General features: G+C 41.8%; 1 protein-coding gene across 1 annotated transcript in view; it reads right to left on the bottom strand.

Moving 5' to 3' along the window:
• LOC126481427 (abscission/NoCut checkpoint regulator) overlaps positions 1 to 23597 on the bottom strand; it is a 154874-nt gene that overhangs the window by 81179 nt on the left and 50098 nt on the right. Inside the window, exon 2 of the mRNA XM_050105172.1 lies at positions 20992 to 21167. Within this exon, the coding sequence (XP_049961129.1) occupies positions 20992 to 21167 (176 nt within the window). The remainder of the gene's footprint in view (positions 1 to 20991; positions 21168 to 23597) is intronic.

The following is a 23597-nucleotide window of genomic DNA, read 5'->3' as shown; positions in this document are numbered from 1 at the left end:
TGGACAATCGGTTGAAATGGCAATGACGACAGACACTGAACAAAACCCAAGGCAATACTACATGACCAATACAGAAGTGTGAATTACAATTTATGTGAGAGAACACACAACTTGTGCCAAGTCTAAATGTTTTAATGATTTTTCTTTAACTTATCAATATAAACATCAATCGTTTATCCAGTACATGATTTATCTGATAATGCCTGATACCACAGCATAGGACAGCTTAGTCATAATATTGGAAAGTCTTAAAAATTAAAGGATCAATTAAAAGAGTGAGGGTATAACCACAGATAAAAAGGCAACAACAGAAAATTTACTAAAAATCTTTATGTTTGAGAAGGAAACATGAAAGGCTAGGGGTGAATTTAATAAATGAAACAGTAGTTGAGGATTTTAATTCAAAACAGAACTTTCAAGTGCATATGGCGTAGTTAAAAATGGAGGAGAGGAAGATTACAGTTGACTTAGACAACAAAGAAACAATGGTGTACTGAGCTCTCAATAAACTAAAAGTACTGCCTCACATATTCCTATATTTCTCTGGGACAGTACCACCAGCATAGCTCTCGACTTCATCAAAGCAAGCAAATCCTCCCACCGGGCACTGAAGGTGCCTACGATAAGGCAGTGTCCCCTGAGAGAGTTTACATCCAAATAACATTGGAGATAATGTACAACCCTGTCTACCTCTCTTCTCAGTAACTGTCTTGCTTTAATTTCTTTCAACACTATTAAATGTAGTATTGTTTCTGTACCTTTCTCTCATTGTGTTTGATTCCTGCTACTTCCATAATTTTAAAGAGTGTATTCTATTCAATATTGTCAAATGATGTTTTGAAATCTGCAAATTCTGTGAATGTAGGTTTTCATATCCGCAGTTTTATAAGTCTTAGGGTCTGTACTGCCTCATATATTCCTATATTTCTCTAGGACAAAAACTGATTTTCCCCAATTTTTGTTTCTATGAGTCTCTCCATTCTATTGTAAATAATTTGTGTTAGTATTTTGACTAATTTACACGTCTAGCCCCTCTTGCAGATCTGACACCAGTTGCTTGCAGGACTCACACTATCATGCATGCTCACGGAGTGCGCCTGGTATGTATGATGTGTCACATGATGAGAAGATACATTTGGGGGGGGGGGGGGGGTAGGAGTTAACATCTCTCATGTTCAGAGTAATGAGTACTGTGTCTGTCTGTCTTGGTGGAATCCATTAACCAGATACTGAGAATGATGTGTAGAATGACTTCAGGAATGAGCTATACTGCTGGGCCATTTCTGTTTTAACATCTAGCACCAGTTCCCCTGAACCCCAGAGATAAAAATTTGCTCTTCAGCACATGCACTGTGTCTTCCACACAACTTGACTCTACGTATTAGTGTAACCTTCTCTACATCTACATCTATACTCCGCGAGCCACCTTACGGTGTGTGGCGGAGGGTACTTATTGTACCACTATCTGATCCCCCCTTCCCTGTTCCATTCACGAATTGTGCGTGGGAAGAACGACTGCTTGTAAGTCTCCGTATTTGCTCTAATTTCTCGGATCTTTTCGTTGTGATCATTACGCGAGATATATGTGGGCGGTAGTAATATGTTGCCCATCTCTTCCCGGAATGTGCTCTCTCGTAATTTCGATAATAAACCTCTCCGTATTGCGTAACGCCTTTCTTGAAGTGTCCTCCACTGGAGCTTGTTCAGCATCTCCGTAACGCTCTCGCGCTGACTAAATGTCCCCATGACGAATCGCGCTGCTTTTCGCTGGATCATGTCTATCTCTTCTATTAATCCAACCTGGTAAGGGTCCCATACTGATGAGCAATACTCAAGAATCGGACGAACAAGCGTTTTGTAAGCTACTTCTTTCGTCGATGAGTCACATTTTCTTAGAATTCTTCCTATGAATCTCAACCTGGCGCCTGCTTTTCCCACTATTTGTTTTATGTGATCATTCCACTTCAGATCGCTCCGGATAGTAACTCCTAAGTATTTTACGGTCGTTACCGCTTCCAATGATTTACCACCTATGGCATAATCGTACTGGAATGGATTTCTGCCCCTATGTATGCGCATTATATTACATTTATCTACGTTTAGGGAAAGCTGCCAGCTGTCGCACCATGCATTAATCCTCTGCAGGTCCTCCTGGAGTACGTACGAGTCTTCTGATGTTGCTACTTTCTTGTAGACAACCGTGTCATCTGCAAATAGCCTCACGGAGCTACCGATGTTGTCAACTAAGTCATTTATGTATATTGTAAACAATAAAGGTCCTATCACGCTTCCCTGCGGTACTCCCGAAATTACCTCTACATCTGCAGATTTTGAACCGTTAAGAATGACATGTTGTGTTCTTTCTTCTAGGAAATCCTGAATCCAATCACAAACCTGGTCCGATATTCCGTAAGCTCGTATTTTTTTCACTAAACGTAAGTGCGGAACCGTATCAAATGCCTTCCTGAAGTCCAGGAATACGGCATCAATCTGCTCGCCAGTGTCTACGGCACTGTGTCTTGGGCAAATAGGGCGAGCTGAGTTTCACATGATCTCTGTTTGCGGAATCCATGTTGGTTATGATGAAGGAGATTTGTATTATCTAAGAACGTCATAATACGAGAACACAAAACATGTTCCATTATTCTACAACAGATTGACGTAAGCGAAATAGGCCTATAATTATTCGCATCTGATTTATGACCCTTCTTGAAAATGGGAACGACCTGCGCTTTCTTCCAGTCGCTAGGTACTTTACGTTCTTCCAGCGATCTACGATAAATTGCTGATAGAAAGGGGGCAAGTTCTTTAGCATAATCACTGTAGAATCTTAAGGGTATCTCGTCTGGTCCGGATGCTTTTCCGCTACTAAGTGATAGCAGTTGTTTTTCAATTCCGATATCGTTTATTTCAATATTTTCCATTTTGGCGTCCGTGCGATGGCTGAAGTCAGGGACCGTGTTACGATTTTCCGCAGTGAAACAGTTTCGGAACACTGAATTCAGTATTTCTGCCTTTCTTCGGTCGTCCTCTGTTTCGGTGCCATCGTGGTCAACGAGTGACTGAATAGGGGATTTAGATCCGCTTACCGATTTTACATATGACCAAAACTTTTTAGGGTTCTTGTTTAGATTGTTTGCCAATGTTTTATGTTCGAATTCGTTGAATGCTTCTCTCATTGCTCTCTTTACGCTCTTTTTCGCTTCGTTCAGCTTTTCCTTATCAGCTATGATTCGACTACTCTTAAACCTATGATGAAGCTTTCTTTGTTTCCGTAGTACCTTTCGTACATGATTGTTATACCACGGTGGATCTTTCCCCTCGCTTTGGACCTTAGTCGGTACAAACTTATCTAAGGCGTACTGGACGATGTTTCTGAATTTTTTCCATTTTTGTTCCACATCCTCTTCCTCAGAAATGAACGTTTGATGGTGGTCACTCAGATATTCTGCGATTTGTGCCCTATCACTCTTGTTAAGCAAATATATTTTCCTTCCTTTCTTGGCATTTCTTATTACACTTGTAGTCATTGATGCAACCACTGACTTATGATCACTGATACCCTCTTCTACATTCACGGAGTCGAAAAGTTCCGGTCTATTTGTTGCTATGAGGTCTAAAACGTTAGCTTCACGAGTTGGTTCTCTAACTATCTGCTCGAAGTAATTCTCGGATAAGGCAGTCAGGATAATGTCACAAGAGTCTCTGTCCCTCTCTTCTTCGATTAGTGTTTTTTAGAACATTTATTTTATTTATTATTCGTATATTCTTTTGCCTTTAATAGTATTTTTTCCATTTTTATTTGTGTTGTTCTTTCTGTTACTTGTTTATCTACTATCATCTTTACTGTCAGTCTATCTTTAACTTTTATTATCCTTGTACAGTGATCACAGTGCCTACCAAAGTACTACTGTCTGTTGCTATTGCTTTCTATTTCTCCTGTCAAGGATAATCTGCAGCCTGGGGCCCTTCCTTCCACTTCTCCAAGAAGAAATCCACAGTGCTATGTTGTCTCCACATTGGTCATACCAGGTTAACTCTCAGATTTCTTTTGTGTAATGTGTAGGGCCCGGATTTTAATTACCTAAAAAACAGTGAAATTTGCAAGCATTTATGACCTAAAACTTACATAAATATCACCTTAAAAAATAAAATATGACTTAATAGAAGTTTATTTAAAGCATTCTTGTTTGTTTATTTGATTTTTTATTCACCATAAAGTAATAAAAAATTCACTTCTCAAAATATTGTAAGTATAGTTCTTTCTTACTGTAGGGTTTGTGGCTAATTTGCACCTATTTTTTGAACGTCTGAATGTTTTATTTTCTAAACACAAAGTTCAGTGAAAAGATCATCTATCGAAACAGTAAAACAATGTTTTTATTTCTACATAGTATTTAAAGCATTTCACATTATTTAATACCGTATGTCAATCTTCCGTATCTGCAAAGTTGCACTGGATCACAAGGTGCATTTTCAGGTTTTTCATTGTCAAAGATCTATGGTTGTTGCTGAGGATAGTTTTGTACCTGGAAAAGCTCCTCTTCACTTCACAAGATGTCACTGGAGCGTATTTGAAGGCAGCCAGGTCACTGGAGTTCAGCTTTGTTTCAGTATCTTCAAATGTTGCAGCATTCCCTGAAGGACTGCACAGTGTAGAATATCCAGGATTCCATTGGAGAACGCTTTGCAATTTTGTTTTCACTTTGTCAGCCACATGACTACGAGCTCGACCCAACTCACTCTGCACATGTTGTGCAATACTCAGGGCCTCACATAGCTGAGTGCCAATAGCTTCCAGTTGTTTGATGGCTTTTGATATCACTGAAAAATTGGCGTTGATGTATGCCAAGTTTCGAGACAATGTGTCTGTAAAAACTTCTTTCACAATTTTGATAGCACTTGATTCATCACTATCAAGCTCATAGAAGATTATTTTTATTTGGGTGTAGTTGGTGCAGTAATACTCAGCAGCATTAAGGCAAGAACCCCATTGTATAAGAACAGGTGGGAGGGGCATTGAAGGTGCTTGTTCCTTGAATTTCTGCACCTGTAGCGGAGCCTTCACATAGATTTTCTTGCTGCAGGAAATTAATTTGTCCATGTCAGGGTAATTTGATCGCATCTCTTTGGCAACTCTGTGCAACGCAAGTGGCATACACCATACTGGGGTAGAGAATCTGAAACCTTTTGGCTGCTTTAGCCATATATGAAGCACCATCTGTTACAAGCAGCAAAACGTTGTCTCTTTTCACACCATCCGGCCACAGTAGCTTCAGAGAGTTGTCAAACAAAATAACAGTCGTCGAATTATTTACTCTATCGAGAGGTTCACATGTTAGTAGGAACATATCTCCAGGGCCATCAGCTTTTAGAACACCAACAACATCATTTGCAATATATCGCCCAATAATATCCATAGTTTCATCTATCGACAGCCAGATCTTTTGCTCAGCAATAGTAATTCATATTTTGTTAAGCACGGATAAATAGTTATTTCTCAGTGTAGATTCATCTGGAACTGGATGTGTTGTGTACTTCTCCAAGAACCCTCTGAAGTGTGGATTCTTCAGCTTTTCCCATATGGGATGTTGCAGGACACCATCACCTCACACAAATCCTTGCAGAATGATTGCACGGTTGACGTTTGACCTGTCTGTTCAAATAACAGTGTTTGCTTGCTGTTATTTTCAGCACTTCAGCTGCTGTGTTTAGCAGTATTACAATGTTGTTGCACATTAAAGTGCTTTTCTGCACTAACTTTAACTTCACACAGTTTACAAAATAATATTTTCCCATCAGTACTAAAGAACTTCTCTCCAAATTCTCGAACATATCCTCACAATTTCACACTGTCGGAGCACTTTTCCTTAGGCATGTTGAACAAGGCAAAAGCTGTTTTCAAACTGGTTACTGGGAACACCTGTGCGACTGCGATGATTATTACGGCAGAAGCCGCCTTTGTTGGCTCTGAGAGCGTATTGTTGACTCTGCGCAACAATGTTTTATGTTCGCGACACGACTTTTGTGGTATACCGATTTTCTGCTACAGTCCTGAGAAATAAAGCTGTGTACTAATTTATCTGTTTATCTTTCATAATAGCACGTTAAATATTGTCTCGTGAGCAACATATTCATTTTCTTATTCGTGTGTCCTTTAAGATAGAGAAAAAAGGTATATGCATTTTTGACAAAAGTTGATGGAAATATGACCTATTATATTGAAAGTTAGCCGCATTATGACCTATTAATAAAATTTGTTGAAATATGACTCTATATGCACAATCAAAATACATTTTTTGACACTAAAATGCCTAGATATGTGTATAAATTGTTCTAAAATTCACCCTATAGTTCAGAAAAAAATATGACTTGTCATTAAAATCCGGGCCCTAGTAATGAGCTGCTCTTAAATTGTTATTGTGGAGCCTTACAGACAGTAGCGCATATCTTGGTGGAATGCCTCTAATCTTGGTGGTAGATTTGTGGATGGTTGAACTGGTTCTCAGTTTTCTTCATGAAAGCAGGTTTTATACTCAGTTATAAGGTTTTAATCTCTCTGTTCCTGTCTTGGAGGTAGGTTGAGGATGGGACTTCTCCCACTTTATATTAGGCCTGGGGCATACCTGACCCTGCTTCTTTGACGAGGCTACTCTTTCATCTCTCTTTTACTCTGTTTCAATCACTTTTAGGTTCAGTTTTCCCCCTTTCTGTTGCACCCAATTTTTTGTCCTGGGTGTCACACATTGTTGTATAGTGGGCACTCTTAAGTAATTATTCGGGGATGGGATGCTTCCTGTCCCATGCAGAGCTGTGGGGATGCCCACTTGCTGATTTCCATATCTCTTTCAACTGGTTTTTAGTATTGACAGTACAAACAATGACTGTAACATTTTTAATATTCTCAGTTTTACTGTTATGAATTTCACGATCAGATCAGAAAATGTCCTTGGTGGATGTCTCTACTTCTGGATGCACCCCTCTTGGATTAAGGGACTGATGACCTTGTTGTTTGTTCCCTTATCCCAAATATTCAACTAATAAACCTCTACTTCTTGTTTGCCTGCCTTTTTGTTCATACATCTTGTGTCCCTCTAGACCAAGGTTCTGAGTGCTCAGACTAACTGTTTCTTAGAATTCTCTTTTGATCTCTCTTGGAACTGTTTATTTGTCCTTTCCATTTATATCTGTGACTTTTCATGCCACCTTATTACATAGGTGTCGTCATTTAAATACTATCCTCTGAAACTAATACTTCTTACTTAAGTGAACCCATTTCTCCCAAAATCCTTCCACATCAATTGTACTACCATATTACTATTTATCAGGAAGGATTCAGTTTAATGCATTCTGGAGCTCAGAGTCCCCTAAAAATTGATTCACTTTTAGACAGAACATATGGGTAAATGAAAACATGCCAGAGGAGTGGAATACTAGAAAAACATGCCCAATATATAAGACTGAGTATGATACAGAGAGAAACAAGAAGAAACGTGGAGGTGTACAAAGAATTAAGATCCAACGCCAAAAAATATGCAAGAAAAAGGAATGGCTGAAATCAAAGTTTAAAGAGATACAAGAATTAAAAGAACAAAATGAAACAAAGAAATTCTATCACACTGTGGGAAAGATGAGAAAAAGTTTTCACCCCAAAAAGAAATGCATGCAGAAATAGAAACAGCGAGATAATAAGAGATGAACAAGAAATATTGCAGAGGTGGGTAGAATACTTTGAAGATAGGCCTATACTCAAAAAAACTCAGATCAGGCCCCAAGAGGTACACAGGAACAGGAAGAGAACACAGAGGCAAGAGAAATTGAAAGGGATGAGCCACAAAACCCAACAATGCTGGAAGTGGAAACAGTGGTAAATAAACTAAAAAATAACCATGCACATGGTGAAGATGGGATCATGTCAGAGCTAATAAAATCAGTGGGGCAAACTCTAAGACGCGAAATATTTAAACCTTACAGAACATATGGGTAAATGAAAACATGCCAGAGGAGTGGAATACTAGAAAAACATGCCCAATATATAAGAAAGTAGAAAAGTTCAATTGTGAAAACCAGAGGCATAACCCTACTGAATACAGTATATAAGATTTTCTCTGGAGTGGTGAATGAAAGAATAAAGAGGTGCGCCAAAAGATACTCTGAGAATACCAATGTGGATTCCGACCAAACAGAGGTACATCTGACCAGTTGTTTGTTATTAGACAAATAATTGAAAAATTTTATGAATATGATATAGATCTCCACTTCCTGTTCATTGATTTTAAACAACCTTTTGATAGTATTAATAGACTAGCATTCTATAAAGGGCTGAAAGAATTGGGCATCTTTGATAAACTGAGAAGGTTAATCGAACTAACAATGAACAATACAAAAGCAAAAGTCACTAACAGAATTACCAAGCAGTTTGAGTTTAAGGATAGAGTGAAACAGGATGATGGCCTCTCTGCAGTCCTGTTTAATTTAGCACTGCATAGTATCATACAAAAAGTAGATAAAAGAGGAACAGTAATGATGAAGTCCGGCCAGATATGCGCATATGCAGATAATATTGCTATCATGACAAGGGATGTACAATCACTTAAAGAAATATATGGACAAATGGAAGCAGAAGGAACAAGAAATGGACTTGGTGTAAATGAAACAAAGACAAAATATAAGGTTATGACCAATTCTGAAGCTAGAAGATCACCACAGGAGCTGAAGATCTCTGATAAATGCTTCAAAGCTGTTAGATGCTTCCCTTATTAGGGTGCCCCCTAACCAATGATATTAGTAAGAGACAATGTATTAGAGAGGGAGACCCCGCCCCTTGAACCATGGACCTTGCCGTTGGTGGGGAGGCTTGCGTGCCTCAGCGATACAGATGGCCTTACCGTAGGTGCAACCACAACGGACAAGTATCTGTTGAGAGGCCAGACAAACGTGTGGTTCCTGAAGAGGGGCAGCAGCCTTTTCAGTAGTTGCAGGGGCAACAGTCTCGATGATTGACTGATGCTCGTACTGTGAACGGCTGAAAGCAAAGGGAAACTATAGCCGTAATTTTTCCCGAGGGCATGCAGCTTTACTGTATGATTAAATGATGATGGCGTCCTCTTGGGTAAAATATTCCAAAGGTAAAATAGTCCCCACTTCAGATCTCCGGGCAGGGACTACTCAAGAGGACATCGTTATCAGGAGAAAGAAAACTGGCGTTCTACGGATTGGAGCGTGGAATGTCAGATCCCTAAACTGGGCAGGTAGATTAGAAAATTTAAAAAGGGAAATGGATAGGTTCAAGTTAGATATAGTGGGGATTAGTGAAGTTCGGTGGCAGGAGGAACAAGACTTTTGGTCAGGTGAATACAGGGTTATAAATACAAAATCAAATAGGGGTAATGCAGGAGTAGGTTTAATAATGAATAAAAAAATAGGAGTGCAGGTAAGCTACTACAAACAGCATAGTGAATGCATTATTGTGGCCAAGATAGATATGAAGCCCATGCCTACTACAGTAGTAGAAGTTTATATGCCAACTAGCTCTGCAGATGATGATGAAATTGATGAAATGTATGATGAGATAAAAGAAATTATTCAGGTAGTGAAGAGAGACGAAAATTTAATAGTCATGAGTGACTGGAATTCGAGAGTAGTAAAAGGAAGAGAAGGAAATGTAGTAGGTGAATATGGATTGTGGGTGAGAAATGAAAGAGGAAGCCATCTGGTAGAATTTTGCACAGAGCATAACTTAATCATGGCTAACACTTGGTTCAAGAATCATAAAAGAAGGTTGTATACATGGAAGAATACTGGAGATGCTGGAAGGTATCAGATAGATTATATAATGGTAAGACAGAGATTTAGGAACCAGGTTTTAAATTGTAAGACATTTCCAGGGGCAGATGTGGACTCTGACCACAATCTACTGGTTGTGAACTGTAGATTAAAACTGAAGAAACTGCAAAAAGTTGGGAATTTAAGGAGATGGGACCTGGATAAACTGACTAAACCAGAGGTTGTACAGAGTTTCAGGGAGAGCATAAGGGAACAATTGACAGGAATGTGGTAAAGAAATACAGTAGAAGAAGAATGGGTAGCTTTGAGGGATGAAGTAGTGAAGGCAGCAGAGGATCAAGTAGGTAAAAAGACGAGGGCTACTAGAAATCCTTGGGTAACAGAAGAAATATTGAATTTAAGTGATGAAAGGAGAAAATATAAAAATGCAATAAATGAAGTAGGCAAAAAGGAATACAAGCGTCTCAAAAATGAGATCGACAGGAAGTCCAAAATTGCTAAGCAGGGATGGCTAGAGGACAAATGTAAGGATGTAGAGGCTTATCTCACTAGGGGTAAGATAGATACTGCCTACAGGAAAATTGAAGAGACCTTTGGAGAAAAGAGAACAACTTGTATGAATATCAAGAGCTCAGATGTAAACCCACTTCTAAGCAAAGAAGGGAAAGCAGAAAGGTGGAAGGGGTATATAGGGGGTCTATACAATGGTGATGTACTTGAGGACAATATTATGGAAATGGAAGAGGATGTAGATGAAGATGAAATGGGAGATATGATACTGCGTGAAGAGTTTGACAGAGCACTGAGACACCTGAGTCAAAACAAGGCCCCGGGAGTAAACAACATTCCATTAGAACTACTGACAGCCTTGGGAGAGCCAGTCCTGACAAAACTCTACCATCTTGTGAGCAAGATGTATGATACAGGCGAAATTCCCTCAGACTTCAAGAAGAATATAATAATTCCAATCCCAAAGAAAGCAGGTGTTGGCAGATGTGAAAATTACCAAACTATCAGTTTAATAGGTCACAGCTGCAAAATACTAACGCAAATTCTTTACAGACGAATGGAAAAGCTGGTAGAAGCTGACCTCGGGGAAGATCAGTTTGGATTCCATAGAAACACTGGAACACATGAGGCAATATTGACCCTACGACTTATCTTAGAAAATAGATTAAGGGAAGGCAAACCTACGTTTCTAGCATTTGTAGACTTAGAGAAAGCTTTTGACAATGTTGACAATGTTGACTGGAATACTCTCTTTCAAATTCTAAAGGTGGAAGGGGTACAATACAGGGAGCGAAAGGCTATTTACAATTTATACAGAAACCAGATGGCAGTTATAAGAGTCGAGGGGTATGAAAGCAAAGCAGTGGTTGGGAAGGGAGTGAGACTGGGTTGTAGCCTCTCCCCGATGTTATTCAATCTGCATATTGAGCAAGCAGTAAAGGAAACAAAAGAAAATTTTGGAGTAGGTATTAAAATCCATGGAGAAGAAATAAAAACTTTGAGGTTCGCCGATGACATTGTAATTCTGACAGAGAAAGCAAAGGATTTGGAAGAGCAGTTGAACGGAATGGACAGTGTCTTGAAAGGAGGGTATAAGATGAACATCAACAAAAGCGAAACGAGGATAATGTAATGTAGTCGAATTAAGTCAGGTGATGGTGAGGGAATTTGATTAGGAAATGTGACACTTAAAGTAGTAAAGGAGTTTTGCTATTTGGGGAGCAATATAACTGATGATGGTTGAAGTAGAGAGGATATAAAATGTAGACTGGCAATGGCAAGAAAAGCATTTCTGAAGAAGAGAAATTTGTTAACATCAAGCATAGATTTAAGTGTCAGGAAGTCATTTCTGAAAGTATTTGTATGGAGTGTAGCCATATGTGGACGATAAATAGTTCGGACAAGAAGAGAATGGAAGCTACAGAAGGATGCTGAAGATTAGATGGGTAGATCACGTAACTAATGAGAACTTGACAAGAAGAAGGGACCGGTTGGTAGGACATGTTCTGAGACATCAAGGGATCACAAATTTAGCATTGGAGAGCAGCGTGGAGGGAGACCAAGAGATGAATACATTAAGCAGATTCAGAAGGATGTAGGTTGCAGTAAGTACTGGGAGATGAAGAAGCTTGCACAGGATAGAGTAGCACGCGCCTAGTTCACTAAAATGGCCAATAACTCAGACAGCAAACACAAACAAGAACACAAGTGGTTGAAAAAAGGGCATTCCATCAGGAAATGGCAGACCATCAAACATTGAGTGCAATGAGCACAAAGTGGAATGGAAGCTCCACTTAACACATGGTGATACAATACACAACCTAGCTACAGTACATAATACACAACCTAGCTACAATGATCTCATGGTGAGAGGGCCAAGAGGAGGTCGTCCAAGCACACTTTGAGAGGATTAATAAGCCACAGCTTGTTCCCATGAAGGTACGACCAGCGGTAATGCCAAAGTGACACAACCTGTTGACAGGCGGTAACACAGAGATCATTGGAGGGAATGTAAGAACTAGCAGGCTGAGGTACGAGGACTGCAGCCCTGGAGGCAGCATGAGTGGCCTCGCTTCCTAACAGGCCGATGTGACCAGAGGTCCACATAAACATCACAGTGGCTCCATCAAGACTGATTAAGTGAAAGCTTTCCCGGACCCGTAGCTCTAAGGGATGGATGGTGTACAGCACACACAACTTTTGAATGGCACTGAGAGAGTCAGAGCAGACAACGCAATTGAAAAGCCTGTGTTGCCAGATGTACTGTGTAGTCTGATACCGGGCAAAGAGCTCTGCTGTAAGTAATAAGCAGTGTTCCATAAGCCGATACCAGAAAACGTTGGTGCCAATGATGAAGGCACACCTGACACCACAGTCAGTCCGAGAGCCATTAATGTACACAAAGGTACTATCGCGAAGTTGCGTTTGAAGCTTGTGAAATTAAGACGATAGAGGGAGGCTGGAGTAGAGTCCTTAGGAAGCGAATGAAGGCCAAAATGAACACGGGCCACCTCATGAAGCCTAGATGGTGGAGAGTTCACAACCATCGGTAAAGTGGCAGGTAGCATGAAGTTAAGCTGCCGGAGCAAGAGCTGTAAGTGAACTCCAGAAGGTAACAGAGAAGAGGGACACAGCCCATACTGATGATCAAAGATGATCAAAGCAGTTATCAACAAAGGAGGCGGCATAGGATGGGTGGCCACACAAAGCCGATAAACAGCATGCCTATCTGCTGAAGTGAGAGAAATAGGGCGGTAGCTGGAAGGAAGGTGTCTGTCCTTATCGAACTTAGGTATGGGTATGACAGTGGCTTCACACCAGCATCTGGGAAACGTGACCTCTGTCCAGATGCGGTTGTAAGTATGAAGCAGAAAGTACTTGCCCACCAGAGAAAGGTGCTGCAACATATGAATGTGAACATTGTCTGGCCCTGGGGTGGAGGACTGGGCTGAAGTGAGAGCATGATATAGCTCGCTCATAGTGATGGTGACATTGTAGCACTCATGATTCTGAGAAGAGAAGGGTATCACCCAAGTCTCCTCTGCTCATTTCCGATGGAGGAAGGCAGGGTGGTAGTGGGAGGAGCTCAAAAACTCTGCAAAATGGTAACCCAAGGTGTTGGAGATTGCAATAGGGTCTACTACGACGTCTACTACTGTCAAGCCGGAAATTGGGGAATGGATCTTGGTCACAGAGAGCCGTTGGAGGTTAGCCCACACATCAGAAGAGGGAGTTGAACTGTTAAAAGAACTAGTGAATGAAATCCAGCTAGCTTTTTTGCTATCCCAAAGAACCCCACAACACTATACACTCAACTGTTTATAATGTATGCAGTTTGCCATTGTAGCATGATGGTTAAAAATGCGGACAGCACGTCTCCATTCACAAATTGCACCGCAGCATGCCTCAGTCCACCAAGGGCCCGGGACGCGGCTTAGTAAAGAGGAAGTGCGAGGAATGGAATGTTTTGTGGTCGTAAGGATAACGTTTGTAAGATATCCTACCTGGTCATCACAACTGGGGAAGTATTGTTCGTTGAAGGTCACCAGGGAGGAGTAAAGCCTCCAGTCAGCCTTAGTAAGCTGCCATTTTGGCGTGCATGGGGGTTGGGTAGGAGTTAGCAAACAGAGAGCACTTGGGAAATGGTTGCTTGAGTATGTGTCAGAGAGAACAGACCACTCATGATGAAGGGCAAGCTGGGCAGTGCAGAAGAACAGGTCCAAATGGGAACAGGTGAGTGTGTGGAGTCTGAAAGGAATGTGGGTGCTCCTTCATTAAGGCAGAGGAGGTTAAGTTGATTGAGAAGGTCAACCAAGAGGGCACCTCTCAGACAGGTTCTGGGAGAACCCGAAAGGGGACGGTGTGCATTAAAGTGACCAAGCAGCAGAAAGGGTTGAGGTAGCTGCCCAATAAACTGAAGGAAGTCTGCCCTGGTGACATCAAATGATGGATGGGAAAAGATCAAGTGAGGAAGGAGAAGGCAAACTGCAACAGCTTGAAGGCAGGTAGTGAAGGAGGACTATGAACAGCATCCCATTGAGCAGCGTGACTCCACCATAAGAAGGAATGCAGTCCTCAGCGAGAAGGTCAAATGGACCAGGAAGAAATGTGAGAGCTCAAAGCAGTCGTGAGGACGCAATTTTGTTTCCTAGAGGCAGAGAAGAAGCACACGCTGGCATTATAAGAGCAGCTGTAAATCCTCTTTGTCTCGTCAATGGCCATGAATGTTCCATTAAAGGAGAGTCATAACAAGGAAAGGGAGGTGGAAAAAAATGAAGGAGTGTCACATTGGCGGCTGCAGGGTGCAGAGGCTGGAGGATCCCGCTTCATGTGGTCTACACAGGCGTCGGCATTCCCCCTGTCGATCTGCGGAGTCAAGGGCAGAAAAACGGTTGGCAATGTGCACTGGCAACACAGAGGTCAGCTGCAGCAACATAGAGGCCAGCTGCATGAGGATATCATGTAGTGACACCGTCAAAGAGGATCTTCGAGTCGGTGAAGGAGAAGAACATTTGTCTTTGTTTGATTTGTTAGAGCCTTTCTGGTTGACAGAGGAAGACTCAGATATTTTCTGGCCGAAGGGATGTAGGAAGTCTTTGCAGGAGTATTCCTTCTGTCCTTTCCAGCCTGCCGGTCGTGTAGCAGGTGACTTCACCCCATGAGGTGAAAGACTGGTGGCTTGTTGCACAACTGGACAAGAAGAAGGTGATGCTACCATGACACTGGAGATTTCACAACTGCAGTGCTGAATTTGAGTTCACATGTCTGCGTGGCCATGTGATTCATGGAGCAAGATGTAGCAAGAACCATACTGTAAGTGGCAGATTGTAGATTTTGCAACTAGCCAATAACTTGCGAGTGATTGAGTAAGGCACTTTTTCCTTTACCCGGATCTCCTGGACAGCCCACTCATCGAGATACAGAGGATAAACCCCAGAGCAGGCAGCATGGTCACCATTGCAGTTGACACAGTGGGGAGAAGGAGGCGGAAATCGACCTTCTGAGAATCCCCACCACAGGTTACACATTTGGCCGGGTGTCGACAGGACATTTGATTGTGGTTGAAATGATGACTGTGATAACTTCATAGCCTGTTTTGATCTTTGACGGAAGCACCACTCTATCGAAACATCTACATTTACATCCATACTCCGCAAGCCACTTGACGGTGTGTGGCGGAGGGTACCTTGAGTATCTCTATCGGTTCTCTATAAGTTCTCCCTTCTATTCCAGTCTCGTATTGTTCGTGGAAAGAAAGATTGTCGGTATGCCTCTGTGTGGGCTCTAATCTCTTTGATTTCATCCTCATGGTCTCTTCGCGAGATATACATAGGAGGGAGCAATATACTGCTTGACTCCTCAGTGAAGGTATGTTCTCGAAACTTCAACAAAAGCCCATACCGAGCTACTGAGCGTCTCTCCTGCAGAGGCTTCCACTGGAGTTTATCTATCATCTCTATAACGCTTTCGCAATTACTAAATGATCCTGCAATGAAGTGAGCTGCTCTCTGTTGGATCTTCTCTATCACTTCTATCAACCCTATCTGGTACGGATCCCACACTGGTGAGCAGTATTCAAGCAGTGGGCAAACAAGCATACTGTAACCTACTTCCTTTGTTTTAGGACAGCTTTTCCTTAGGATTCTTCCAATGAATCTCAGTCTGGCATCTGCTTAACCAACAATTAATTTTATATGGTCATTCCATTTTAAAATACTCCTAATGCCTACTCCCAGATAATTTATGGAATTGACTGCTTCCAGTTGCTGACCTGCTATATTGCAGCTAAATGATAAAAGATCTTTCTTTCTATGTATTTGTAGCACATTTCATTGTCTACATTGAGATTCAGTTGCCATTCCCTGCACCATGGGTCAATTCGTTGCAGATCCTCCTGCATTTCAGTACAATTTTTCATTGCTACAACCTCTCGATACACTACAGCATCATCTGCAAAAAGCCTCAGTGAAGTTCCGACGTCATCCACAAGGTCATTTATATATATTGTGAATAGCAACGGTCCTACGACACTCCCCCGTGGCACACCTGAAATCACTCTTACTTCGGAAGACTTCTCTCTATTGGGAATGACATGCTGCGTTCTGTTATCTAGGAACTCTTCAATGCAATCACACAATTGGTCTAATAGTCCATACGCTCCTACTTTGTTCATTAAATGACTGTGTGGAACTGTATCAAACACCTTGCGGAAGTCAAGAAACACAGAATCTACCTGGGAACCCATGTCTATGGCACTCCGAGTCTCGTGGACAAATAGCGCAAGCTGGGTTTCACACAATTGTCTTTTTTGAAACCCATGCTGATTCCCACAGAGTAGATTTCTAGTCTCCAGAAAAGTCATTATACTCGAACATAATACGTGTTCCAAAATTCTACAACTGATCGACGTTAGAGATCAGTTCTGCACATCTGTTCGACATCCCTTCTTGAAAACTGGGATGGCCTGTGCCTTCTCCAATTTTTTTGGAGCACTACACTCTTCTAGAGACCTACAGTACACGCTGCAAAAAGGGGACAAGTTCCTTCACGTACTCAGGGTAAAATCGAACTAGTATCCGATCAGGTCCAGCAGCCTCTCCTCTTTTGAGTGACTCTGATTGTTTTTCTATCCCTCATGCATATTGTATGATGGTTCTGAACTTTGTCCACTGATCCTCAACACTATCTGTACTTGAGATAAAACTTTTGTGTTGAGCTGCCAAGTACTCTGAAATCTGCTTTTTGTCACTTTTGCTAAACAGAAAAATCTTCCTACCTTTTTTAATATTTCTATTTATGGCTGAAATCACTGATGCTGTAACTGCTTTATGATCCCCGATTCCCTGTTCTGCGTTAACTGTTTCAAATAGTTAGGGTCTGTTTGTCACCAGAAGGTCTAAATTGTTATCACCACGAGTCGGTTCTGCTCAAGGTAGTTTTCAGATAATGCACTTAAAAAAATTTCACTGGATTCTTTGTCCCTGCCACCCGTTATAAACGTTTGAGTCTCCCAATCTATATCTGGTAAATTAAAATCTCCACCCAAAATGGTCAGGGAATCTACTCAATATATTTCCCAAACTTTCCTTCAAGTGTTAGGGAGCCTATAGTGATATCCAATCACCATGTTTGAGCCTGCTTTAACTGTGACCTTCACCCAAATTATTTCACACTTCAAATCTCCGTCAATTTCCTTTGATACTATTGCACATTTTATCGCTATAAACACACCTCCCCCTTCACTGTCCAGGCTGTCTCTGTGGTATACATTCCAATCTGAGTTTAGAATTTTATTATTGTTTACATCTGGTTTCAGCCAACTTTCCATCTCTAGTAATATGTGGGCATTGTGACTATTTATTAATGAGAGCAGTTCTGGGACCTTTCTATAGACACTCCCACAGTTTACTATTACCACATTAATATTGTCATTCCCTGTTGCATTTTGCCTGCTGCTACCTTGTTGCGTCTCAGGAGGCGTCTTGTCGGGCCTAGGGAGGGAATTCTCTAACCTAAAAAACCCACATGTGCACTCCACATGTACTCCGCTACCCCCGTAGCCGCTTCCTGTGTGTAGTGCACGCCTGACCTTTTCAGGGGGACCCTACATTTCTCCACCTGATAGCGGAGGTAGAGAAATTTGCACCCCTGATCTCCGTAGAATCGTCTGAGCCTCTGGTTTAAGCCTTCCACTCGGCTCCAAACCAGAGGACTGTGATCGGTTCTGGGAACAACACTACAAATAATTAGCTCAGATTCCACCCCCGAGCGAGGCTTTCCACCTTTACCAACTCTGCCAGCCGCCTGTATGAACTGAGGATGACCTCTGAACCCAGACGGCAGGAGTCATTGATGCCGATATGAGCAACAATTTGCATTCGGGTGCACCCAGTGCTCTCTATCACTGCTGGCAGGGCCTCCTCCACATCTCAGATGAGACCCCCTGGCAAGCAGACAGAGTGAACACTGGCTTTCTTCCCTGACCTTTCCGCTATTTCCATGAGGGAAATCACCTGCCTAACACTGGTGCTCCCAATCACTAATAAACCCCTCCCCCGTGTGCCTGCTCGGACCTTGCTGAAGGAGCGACCACATGTCCACTCACAGGCAGAGCAGGCGATGCCACACAGCCAGCCTCCAAATTGACCCTCCACCTCATGCGACGCGAATACCGTTGAACCCATCACTCCCCTTGGGGAGAGGGTGGCCCAACCACGCCCTGTACCTGCGAAGATGTCTCGACAGCAGGGACCATGGGTGAATCATGTAACACCTGGGGTGTAGTATGTGATGCACCAGACTCCCCACTGCCACTACACTCAGAGGCAGCAGCCTGAAAACAGCTGACTGTGGCCATCAGCACGTTCGGTAGTTCACGAACAGTGGCCGGCTCCTCCTGCGTCCATACACAGCAGTCACACATCCTATCCATCCTAAGAAATCAACAATTTACTGCAGAGAGTTAAGTAATCAACTTTTAACTAGACTGCTAATTCACTAAAGGTGGCTGATGGCTGAATAAACTTTGGTTACTAGACACTTCTTGTTGGAAACAATGAAAATAAGCACTAACTGTCTCTGGACTGTATTCAAAACAAACACGAAATCTATGGAACACTATTACTAGTACTCGAAAATTAAAGCTTCCTAAAAGCAAAAACACACGGAAAAAGGAGTGACAAGCAAGAAAACCACAGTTAATACTTAAATTTACGTAGCTTGCTGCACAGGAGATGTGAAGCAGACGGCAGTTTGGGGCACTAAGGATGCATCTACCTTTTTCATAATACAACGTAATGAAATGACACCCTGATCAGAGAAGTATATTAGGATTCTGCCTCAGTCAGATCATAAACGGCCTTGTGTAAATAACACCACAGGAAGAATTCAGAGTCCTATGGGCCTCAACAAGAACAGAATAGCTGTGGAGAAGCAAAGTGCAAGCAGTTGTGCTTGGGAATCAGAAGTAGTCTCCAACAGCAAAGCCCCACTGCATGAACGAGAGCATGATTTCACAAGGCCACTAAATGCATCAACACCTTTCTGAATAAGAAATGGATTTTCCGTTGCAAAGGACTGACCATCTTCAGTAATTGTGATCACAAGGAACCATGGTGCTGCTGGGAGGGTCTTTCAATCAGGAGCTCCATTCTGTTGACGTTTGGTAAACATTGACTGCGAAGATGATGACTGGCTCATTGCAAGAAAATTCCCCATGATTGTCAGCATCTCCGACGGCGTGCTCTTTTCAACTGGGGACCCCTCTCAGAGGGGGGCTTATGTGCCTTAGATGATTGTTCACACTTCAGGTCACACCTCCCAAACACCTGACACAGGGACCAATTGGCAATTTGGGAAGGTAGCAACTTAAGCAATCACCCCTCCCTGGGCCTAGGCTGTACCAGGGAGCACATGCAAAGCTCACCTGTTGACCTGGGGCTGGGAATTATGCTTTACCCAGTCACTTATTACATATCAGACTCGTGGTTGCGCCTTCAGGAGCACACAGGAAGAAAGAAGAAAATGAAGACTCAAATGCCGAAGTGGAGGAAGGATAGAAGAAGGTGAATAAAGAAAGAAAAAAGAAACCAACAACAGTCTGTTTTGATGTCAGCCACTGAAAATGTGGAACACATTCTGAAACACACCCCAGATATGTTCCCCAAGGGGAGGGGATGGGGGGGGGGGGGGGGGGGGGAGATGAGAATAGAAAAGATGCTGCTAAGCTGAAGTACCATGACAGCCACACATGAACCCCACCAAAGAGCTTGATTTGATGGTGTGTGTGTGTGTGTGTGTGTGTGTGTGTGTGTGTGTGTGTGTGCGTTGTCAGTACACTGTTTATTGTACAAATTGACTTCTCATGTTATTCCAAAATAGTTAAAACTGCAGTATAGTCTCTCAACAACAATACAAATACAGATGGAAAATAAGTCCAGGGTGTGCCTTTCAAAAGGTTAGAGTCTAGAACATAAAAAATAATAAGTATCATATTAACAATATTCTGCAATGTGATAACTGCCACACAAACACTGCAATCCCTGAATTTCATACAAAGGGAGGGCCACCATATGTTGTCAATAGCTCCTTATACCTCAATCCAAACTCCTGGATCACAATGAGATGACTTTTTCAAGACATTTCTGCTGCTTTATTTAGCACATCATTAGATTTCCCCCCTCCAGATTAAATTCTGTTTCCTATGGAGCCTTGTGGTCTTTCTGTGGGTAGGTATTCAGCTGCAGGAAAGTCAATCTGGAGATTACACAAAGGAGTCATCAGGCACGTAAGATTGTAGAATTTCCTCACAATCAGTCGTATGTTCACTAATGTGAAGTTTAGATATAAATTCACTCTAATTTATGTGCCTATATATTGGCCAGCATGTAAACTATAAAGTGAGTGGTCATCTTTACAACTCCCACTGTTTACACTTCACCTAGAATTTTCCAGTATCTAATTAAGAATTATATTTTGATAGCCCATAGTAATCCCATCAAATACTTGCCATTCTGAGGCATATCATATTGTACTACCACCAGATGAGTCATGTTTATCATTTTTGTTGGCACCACTCTTCCAAAGGTAAGTGTACAGCCAGACAAAATGCAAGCTGTAAACATTTAAGAAATGTACAGTACTAAAAAGTGTGAAAAAATGTACCAGCCAAAAATCATAATAAAACTCATAACTTACTTTATAACTGCTTGCGAGGGTGGCAACACTGGTTCAGATGAGCCAATGTGTTGATTTTCAAGCTTCTTGTAACAGTCCTGGCAAACAAGATGATGTGATGTGCCAAGCTTAGGTACAATGACCTTATATTTGAGGCACTTTGCACAATACGAGAAGCCACAGTTTGGACAACCAACCTAGAACAAAAAAAGTTCACACTGAAATGTACGATTTCCACTCCCTTCCTCACAAAGTATGGAGATTATTAATCCTCCATCAGGCACACCCTAAGCAGGGACAAGGTTAGATGTACAGACTACAGTTGTAGTGATTTTATTTTCAGAGGCCACAAGTTAACTTACTGAAGGTCAGACCTACACTGGCTAAACATCATCCCCCAAAAGGAAGCTACTAGGTCTGAAACATGTCTGTTCCTGTGTAGAGTGGGATGGCATTCATTATTGTTCGTGCAGGCTACACTTTTAGTCCATGTGACTAAAGAAGGACTAATAGCATCAGCAAACACATTAGTTTCCTCAGGGGACACCGCCTTAACGTAGCACTGTCCGTGTGAGCGAGGAGGTTTGTGTGCTCTGGATCCAGAGGACTATGCCAGTGGTAGCGAAGCTACCAGCAGGGTCACCCATGCAGGACAGGCCAAAAGAGAGGAGCCAGACAAAGTGTGTCCCACAGTGACCTATCAAGCCTGTTTCCTGTCCTATCCTATCCTATCCTAAGACTATCCTTTTTGCTTGTCTTTTTCAATTCCCTACAACATATGGCAGGGAGGGCTCTAGAGGCATGGTGAAGCCAGTCTCCCTAAGCAAGTAAACCAGATAAAAATCCAGGTCCTCCAGGTTGTGGGTTGATCATGGGGCTAACAACCCCATATCGGAAAACAACTCGTTGTTCAGCAACCAATTCACAGAGAGAACTGAACTAGTCTCAAACTTATGACAACCAACGCACGTCAAATGGCAATGATTTTGGTATATCAAGACATGGAATGTAAGAAGTATCCTTCAGGAGTAGCCAGTAGGAAGCTCGAGGAGGTACCAAATTGATGTTGCAGCATTGCAAGAGATAAGATGGAAACAAACAGAGGTGGTTGATCTCCAGCACTATACCTTGATCAATAGCAGGGAAGATGAAAATATATTGGGAACAGGTTTTATGGTAAAGAAACCCGCCATCAGTCACGCCGTGATGGATATCAAACAATAAACCCCTGATTATGTCGATTGAGGCTGAAGGAAAAATTCTCCAAATTGTCGCTGATTAGTGTGCATGCTCCAATGGAAGATGCAGCTGAAGAAGAGAAAGAAGAACTTTATGAGAAATTGGAGCAAGTATATGATAAGCTGCCAAAGTATGATGTCAAAATTATACTGGGGGATTGTAATGCTAAAGTGGGTAAAGAGAAAGAGAACCAACCAGTGGCAGGTCTTCATAGTAAACACCTGGAGTCACATAACAATGGTTGGAAACATTGAATTTGCTTTTAGCAATGGACTAGTAATTAAAAGCACGTGTTTCACACATAAAGACATTCATAAGGAGACTTAGATATCACCTGATGGGTTGTCGCGAAATCAAATAGATCATGTACTAATAGATGGATGGCATGCCTCAGATATTCTGGATGTGATTAGCCGCCAAGGAGCGGATATTGACTCAGACCGTATATTGGTAAGAATCAAAACCTTAGAAAGGATTGCAGTTAAAGCCAGAAGGGCTGGGTCGGAGAAAAGAAAGGTCTACAATGCGGAGACGCTCAAAGATCAGAAGAAAAAGGAAGAGTGTAGGAACAAAGTGCAAAAGAAGTTGCAAAAGATCAGCAGGATGGAGGGAAAGGATATCAACGTACTATGGGAGGAAACTAAGATAGCTTTAAATACAACAGCTCAAGAGGTACCTGGAGAAACAGAAAAAAACCCATGAATGGTTTGATGAAGCGATGTCAAAGGCGCTAAATAATAGAAATCAAGCTCTACAAAGTTTGTTACAGAGACCTACATGAAATAAAGTGGCTATGTTTAAAGAGAAGAGAAGGGTATCTAATAATTTAGCATGGATTAAGAAGAGAGTAGAGGAAAGGATGGATGAAATACAGAAGAACTTTGAAAAAAAGCAGGGGAGGAAATTCTTTTATGGGGTGGGGCAAATAAAGAGAGGATATTAGCCAAGGATGAACATGCTGAAATATGAGGCAGGCAGTTCGATAGTTGGAAAGGAAAAAATAATAGAAACATGGGCACAACATTTTGAATTGTTACTGTCAGACAGACACATCGTAAGTGAAGAACAAAATGGAGGGCCTAGAGAAGAAACTGAAGAGGACAAGAGGTGGATGGAGATGATGATGATGCAGTGGACATAGAACCACCATCAATAGAAGAGAAAAGAGTCATTATAAAGTAACTTGGTAATAAGAAAGCTCCTGGACACAACCTGGTAATGGCAGAAATGATAAAACACAGAGGCGAAATATTAGTATGGAGGATACATAAAATAAATACAATGGCCTGGGAAACAGAGAAAATAACAGAGGACTGGACATTAGCAACCATCTGCCTATACATACGAAAGGATCACACAAGCAATGTAAGAACTATTGAGGAATATCT

This window comes from Schistocerca serialis, chromosome 5 (genome assembly GCF_023864345.2).
Source record: "Schistocerca serialis cubense isolate TAMUIC-IGC-003099 chromosome 5, iqSchSeri2.2, whole genome shotgun sequence".
Taxonomy (NCBI): domain Eukaryota; kingdom Metazoa; phylum Arthropoda; class Insecta; order Orthoptera; family Acrididae; genus Schistocerca; species Schistocerca serialis.
This window is presented reverse-complemented; position numbering and strand designations above follow the sequence as displayed.